Raw genomic sequence first — 7,643 nt, forward strand, 5'->3', positions numbered from 1 at the left:
TGATAGTTGCGAAGATCCGAGTTCGGCTACTTACGAAGAAGGGGAGACTACCCTATTCCTACCCCCACAGACAGACTAGCTAAGCGTGGTAGTTGAGTGAACAGGCTATCAAGAGATTTATGCCCTCTATCTTATAGTGGTAAATAGAAGCCATAGGAATTTCCCCATCTATATACATTCGAACCACTCTTCGTCATATTTCACTCTTCTAGAGGATAAAATACAACGATTTACTCACCCTATTCAGACAATACCTAAACATGGAAGAGAGAGTCGACGATGCCTTCCCATCAACATCCTGCAGCAATCGGCATAACGTCAAACAAGTGTTGTCGATTTGGCAGCGCTCGCTCGTAGGAAGCAAAAACGATCGCGTGCCTCATCCTTTGTCATGACTCTATTCCTAGGTCAAGGGCAAAACGAACCCTATGAGGACATAAGCACAAACCGACTTACCTGTGAGTGTATAAAACCGGGCCCCCGTTTTACACCATAACTCGAGTACCCGATAAATGGAAGGGATAACCTTCCTATGTCAGATGGAGTGTATAGATGACGGGAGGTTGGAGGGCTTGTTAGCACGCCTAGTGTACGGCCTTGTTGAGAAAGGTATAGATCGCCCCTTCTGATATTTATGGTTACATGTTGACATCACCATTCACAATGCTATTATATATCTTTACCGGATAACTCTTACGGGCGAGGGCATTATTGATTTCAACCTAATAGGGCTACTCTAAAACCTACCGATTTATCATTTATCCTGCTCGATGACTAAAGACACATTAAAAACCTCTCAATAAATCCCTTCTTAATATGAAAAAGAAAAAGGGGTGATGATGTGAGGGAAACGATAAAGGATGAGAGAAACACATGTAGGATTAGGTTAGAACCTACATATAGACCCTGTACAGAGCTGTGCATTCATAATAATAATGTGGTTTATAAGGACTGCGCTCCTATCACCTTCATGCAGAGAGTCAGCGTACCAAAGACATAACTAGCAATACACTAAAAATCAATTACGGTTGTTTAGTTAGCGATCCTACTATCAATTAGACGTATTTGACTCGATTGACGGATCCGCTACTTCGACCTCCCCCCCTTCAGCTTCTTAACACGAACAAGAATAAGTTTTCAGGATGTTGCTAACCGTGAAATTAGGTGTTTTCATTTCTGCAAAGTTTTCCTTATAAAAGAGGTCCATCTAGAAATTCATCCAATAGCGTTCTTGTGCTTTTTGCATTATAGCTGCGTACAGCATAATATCATGCATCATATAGTTCACATATTCCTGTTTTTTCTCTACTAGATTGTGTATTGACATCGTCTCGGTGTTACAAGCTTTAGAACTGTGTTGTCGGCAAAACATATCAAGCAACTCATCTTCCTGGATATAACATAAAAGATCATTAAAGTCCCGCACTTTGAAAAGTAATCGGTTATTGACTGCTGAATACACCCTCATATTGGAGATATTATTATATCTCATAAGCGTTGAACATTTGAACTCATGTTTATGATGTATCAAACAATTCCTTAGTGTACGATAACTATCATCTCTATCGAAATTCGTTAAATAAACGTGAATACTCCTTCTTTCATTTTTCACTCTCCTAGTTAAACCGGTCAACAAACTATATACTAACCATCTACCTCCCTCGGTTAGACACTTAGCGAGAAGAGTTGAGTCATTAGCGGAAGAAAACATATGACTATGCTTCAAAACAGATACTTGATTACCTCTAACCTTCATAACAGTTGAGTAGTCAGTGGAAAACATATGATTATCCTTCAAAGCTAGAGGTTGATTAGCTCTAACTATACCAATGCACCTGAATGTGGTATCTTAAACTGCTGATATCTATCTCTATATAAAAGTGTAAGCATATTAACAACAATGACTGGTTTGAGAGTTGGAATGTCCGGAACCTGCTTAACCTTCTTCACATTTTGATTATAGTGAATTTTACAAGGAGAGAAGTCATTCTCATTCCTCTCCGCGACTATTTGATTATAAATCGATCGAATAGAGGGAATTGTGTTGCACGTGTCTGGATATCCGCTCCAAATACTAGGAACCCTCATCCGATTAGAAGGTTTTAGATTAGAGTTCTGAATCGTCAGAGTCTCTTCATCTGGAAGCTTCAGTTGATACTTATCTTGTAGCTTAGTGATGTAGGGGTTTTTCCGAGTATCGGCTATATTTGTTTTCTTTGGCCTTCTCGGTATACTAGAGACTAGGGTTTGTAGTCTTTCTGATATCTCCAATGAGTCATAAAGCATCTTATAAAGATCTGATGAAGATAATCACTCACTAATCTCCTCTCTTTTCGAATGGGGCACTAAAAATCTAAGACCCACTTTATAAACAGGTTTCTTATGATACTTCTCAGCAACTTGGATCATCTCTCTATACACTATATTGATTATATAATCAATCGGGAGGATTTGAGAAGGATCCGATTCATCATAGAGCCAGATGCTCGTTGATGTAGGAAGGGTATCATCAATTTCTGGACAGGAGCCTTTTTCCAAGTATAGCACTGGCACGATGGAAGCTGTCGTAAGATCGCCCTCCTTCAGGATTGGGATTCTTGGATAGATATATTTCTGTAATAGTATATAACATGCAACTGTATGTGCAACCCAATGATTAACCAATGGATAAACAGGTTTATACTCTACGCTAGCTATTGCAATCATACCTTTGACTGTATAATATTTCCATGACGTCAGATCGAAACATTCCTGAGTTCAGTGATAGCCCCAGTATCAATATTCAGAATACTAGTGCAATAGTACTGGAATCTAAGACTTCGTCTCTGGAATAAGTCATTCATGGTATCACCTTATCCTTCTAATTTTGTGGCCAGTTTTGTGGTAAGCGTGATAGATTGAATCAACAAGCAGTAGTGTGATCTGCTGCTTGCGGTCAGTACTACGTGTGATCTCAATCATATTTCATGATGAAGATACCTCTAATGTTCCCACTAGATCTTAGACCCGCTAACCTCCACTCTTGCCTTTCAGTTTATTTCCCGCGATCCTAATCTTTAGTTCCACTTCTGACTGGATGGGAGAAGACCCTCCAAGGTGAGCTGGTTTCGGCCTTGTTTGTGAGCAGCTCCTAACTCACTCGACGGGGTATGATCGGTACTGTTGATAGGTCGATCGGAAAAGAATAAGTTCCAGGACTGAACAGAAAGAAAGTACTCTAACACTTTCTTCGCCATTCTTTTCTATGAGGAGCTCTATTTTTCTAATAAAAATGTAATGCTACCTCCCTACGGCGATTCATAACTAGAAGAACTTGTTGGCACAACCAGACCTTATTAAAGGCCTCGGCCGTCTGATCGACTGAAAGATCTTATCTTGGAATTCTAGTATGGGTCGTCGGCCCTTTCTCCTCCTCAGTAGGTGCAAACCCTGGTTCTGTAAATGATTATAACTGCCTTAGAGCTAGATAAACAAACCTTCTTCTGTTTGAGTATGATGGATGTTACACCCACTACCAGATACAAGCAAAAGCTTTCCAGCTAAGCTAGGAGTCAGAACAAACTCATGAAGCTATCCTTCTTCTTGGATCTCAAGATTCAAATGGAATTTTATCACCCCAGATTTTGGCTTTAATTTCCACTTTATACTTGAGTTAAGCAAGGCACCAGCATGGGAGAGAAGATAGCCCCTCGGGATCACTTACTAGCCGGCCTGCTTGATTTATTTATGAGGTATCCAGATGGCACTGCACCGGCTAGGGAAAGGGAAGCTGATGAGAGGTAAGGGAAAAGTCCATTTAATGAATAGGTTCACTACAGACTGTACTATCTCTAGACCCCCTCTCTATACTCCCTCATAATATATGGATCCCCCAGATAATATTGATCCTCCAACAGCTGACATATCTTATCTAAACTCCCGGAAACCTGGGCATGGCTTTTTCAAACTTAGTTGATTTCGCAAGAAGCAACTTGAAAAGCACAAAGACTACATCTAAACAAACCTTACGTCTTCGTTCAGCTCATTCTTGCTTATCTCACCCTATTTCCTTACTTTAGCTTAGAAGTAGGCATATGGGAAGTTACACAAAGATGACTTATGGGTTGGCCTAAGCTTACTCGATTCCATTCTTTCCAATATCATATACGCCTAGTGAAATGCATCTATCTCCTCTCCTCCCCTTCTTTCTTTTTATCCATTTTATATACCTAGTCGAAGACTACTTCAGATTATAGGGTGGGCTTTTCTACCCATTGACCGGGACCGATCACTGTGTTTGACCGCTCTTGGTATTCAGACCTTGGACTTTTTCGCTAGGACCCCTTCTCTTCTCTACTTTGCTCGAAGGAATACGACGAGCAGTCATCTCCAGCATTCAGGTGGTCCTATCATCTCTATTTCCTCCCGACATTTCCTTCTCTAGTCAGGGAAGCCATAATCAGTCAGTAAGAAGTATATCTATAGGGAGTTTCTAATAAGAGAACTGGATGTGCGAAACTTGTGTCAAGAGGGGTGTAGAAAGGAGAAAAAGCATAGTTCAAACTAGCCTCATCACAAAAAAGCCCATGATCAAATGTCTTCTTTGAGGTGGCACGAAGACGAAAGTAATTAGTTCAACAATGCCGATGATAGAAGGGCTGGGCCTAATTAATTGTTCTGGTATAGAGATGAATGAGAGGATGGAGATAGCGCATTGAATGGTTTGAGGAAGTAGTTAAACAATGATAAAATTTTGCACAGATAATGCAGGATGAAAGTTCGATATGTTCCTAAAAATATGCTAATTTGAAAGGTAGGAATTTTTATGGTGACCTATGAAATATGAACTCGAAAATGCCAACCTCGAGAGGAGTAGGCGATCTCACTGCATAATGCGAAAGTGCCCGTCTAGTCGAAGTAAGAAATAGCATTAGATACTGGTCAAACAGCAGACCCGAGCATATGGAGGACAAGTGGAAAGTGGATTCCAGGTTCGAGAGGTTCCTCCGTCTGCCTCGGCTCCAAGGCAGCTACCAAGCTCGTAAGAAAGCGGTCTGTTAATGATGCTTAATGAAAAAGAGATCGGCTCTTGGATGATATATTTGGTTATAATAACACATTCCTTTGGTTAGAAACCGATTCAATCGACTACTTACTGAAATGAAATAAGAACCCTCTTTGGGAGAAGTTCTCATAGTGATTAGAATGACCAGCACGAAAGCAGTGATCTTCTAGGTCTGGCTCATAAATAGGCCTTGGCTCCGCGGCAAGTCCTTCTTAAGCATGTGATGGAGCTCAAAAACGGCGTTAGGCTGTGAGGGCAACTGATGACCTTTCGGTCTATTGATAGGACAGTCACTACCGAAACCCCTTTGTATGTCCTTACGAAGATGGAATACGATCTTAAACTTAGACGAGTTGCTAACCGAAGGCAAAAACCAGGGATTTTTGGAGTATGTACCTCGATTTCCAACGGGAAATTCATATCTAATAGAGGACTAGATCGATGCTTTAATGCGAGGGCAGGCTATCTACTCGCTTTCTTGCCTTATCACGAGCTATTGCGAACGGATCTAAGGGCATCCCTACCTACAATCCTTCCTTGGTGCCCCATTCCTATCTTCTTTTCCAGCCATCAAACTTGTTCAATTCGTTTTCTTGAGATCTGTGGAATAGTGATATCATACTTGAATCCACATTCCCAGTATTTGAGGAAGAAGTAGAATCTTAGTCCTTTCGAATTTCTATGTTGGGAATTTGATATCGACTAAATCAAGAAACTCGATTTCACTATGATATGACCACTGAACCCTTTGATGCAACATTTCTTGTTTCCAGAAGATCTCGGATGGTTTCTGAAGCTTCCATGATCTTGTAAAAGAAAGAAACCCTTTCTATAAGTCATGAAGACGTGGACCAAAAGACTAAGAAACTGCACAATCTATTGATTGACAGAAAAACTCAAGCTGAGTAACTTGCTTGAATGATCGCTCCGGCTCTGGGCCGTCTGATCTTCGGGATGCAGAATAGGGGATCGCTTGCCAACCGTTAGTTAGGACCAGTGAAAACCCACGCTTGGTGAAGGCGAAGTTCAGTTTGGAGATCTAACAATTCCTTATGTCGTGTATCCTCGATTGATGCAGCCTCAGATGCTTCAATTGTAGATTTGAGTATTGAGCAAAAGGTTACACCAGCTATAGGTTCTGTATTACAGGCTAATCCTACTCCACTAGTACCAATAGGCGGCATAGGGGAAAAAGCACAACACCTAGGAATAGGAATCAACAACACAAAAACTTTCTGAGAAATTACCCAGCAAGAAAAGGTATGCGCGTGGGCGCAACGGATTTCGCTCCCGTGCGCTCATCCCTTGCTTGTTCTTTCGGACTAGCACTCTTTCCCTCTCTTTGAAGTAGATTTCTCAGCTCCATGAGTCAAACAAAATAAGGCGAAAGGCCCACTACTTCTTCATTCATGGCTTATTGATTTGATTGATCCCCCTTTCGTATTCATTCGACCTGAGGTGAGGTTGGAACAAGAGTTTTCATAAAAAGAATGGTTCTTTTATGCAATTATGAACGGGCAGGCCTCTTGTGGATTCCTCCAACTCTATGAATGAAGGGGGGAGTATGAGGAAGGCCGAGTTTCTTTCTATATGAAGATGAAAAAAGGATCCGGGTCAAACATTTCTTACTTTTGTTGAGTATGACTGAATGAGGAAGAGCTCCTTATGTGGTATCACTTTACCACCATCTGAAATGCGCGAAACTCCGATTGGTGGAAGCCAGTCCATGAAGATTCTCCCTTCTCTTACGTGAAATTCCCCTCTTTCGGTAAGCATCCAGTATCTCAGCAAATGAACATTTCTCTAAGCTTATCCTGTAGCTTATACGTCGTTTGAAAGCTGCTCCAAGGATCCAACGAATAGCTAAGGTTTGTTGACGATCCCTGGCTACAATCCCAGGAACATCATAAATAGTACCTGCGACTCCTACTTTGACCACTTCGCATATTGGCTTTATATTATCTACGGCGTCAACCATAAGTTTTATTACATCGCGTTCAGTTCGTGTTAGGCGGTGAAAAGTTTTATAAACAATAGCACGAACTCTCGTTCTTTTACCATCGATCATGCGAAAGTTTACCAATTTCTTGATCAATTCTTTTTGCTCACCATCAAAGTCCCCCATATACCTGAGAATTTCCGAGCAATTGGAAGCCGCTTTCGATGACGAGGCCGATAAATTGATATTACGCGATCGTTACTGTCCATCTTTTTCAGCTCTGCTCCCGAAAAGAGAAAGGAAAGGAGACTGATCTTGACGTCGGCGTTGGTTTTTCCAACGAAACGAATATTTTTAGAACGGAACTTCACACTCAATAATTAGAAACCTAACTAGATCAACAAAGCCATTCTCGAATGTTTGACATATCTTCCAAAACCAATCTTAAGGATAGGATCATTTAAATGATCGAGATCACGAATCACACCTTTCTGCTAAGCTTCGGCTAAAGCGATTGTAGCAGCACCGGCACCTATTGATTTAGCTCCTTCTAACATGCCGAGTCGCGACATGACATTGTTTCACGAACTTCCATGACAAAATGCTAGTTGCCTCGTAACGCATACACTGGAGCGTTTGTCCCATCGACAAAGGCCGCTA

At 41.2% G+C, this 7,643-nt stretch overlaps 1 protein-coding gene across 1 annotated transcript; it reads right to left on the reverse strand.

Moving 5' to 3' along the window:
* Nucleotides 1-6,707: 6,707 nt before the first annotated feature.
* LOC125555773 (ribosomal protein S7, mitochondrial-like) lies at nt 6,708-7,376 on the reverse strand. The gene has a single exon (XM_048718627.1). The coding sequence runs from the start codon at nt 7,167-7,169 to the stop codon at nt 6,723-6,725; it is 447 nt and encodes a 148-aa protein (XP_048574584.1). The 5' UTR covers nt 7,170-7,376; the 3' UTR covers nt 6,708-6,722.
* Nucleotides 7,377-7,643: the final 267 nt, after the last annotated feature.

Source organism: Triticum urartu, chromosome 5, assembly GCF_003073215.2.
Source record: "Triticum urartu cultivar G1812 chromosome 5, Tu2.1, whole genome shotgun sequence".
NCBI lineage: Eukaryota > Viridiplantae > Streptophyta > Magnoliopsida > Poales > Poaceae > Triticum > Triticum urartu.

Excerpts from the sequence above, each read along its gene's own strand:
- LOC125555773 (XM_048718627.1), bottom strand. The coding sequence starts at position 7,169 with ATGGGGGACTTTGATGGTGAGCAAAAAGAATTGATCAAGAAATTGGTA.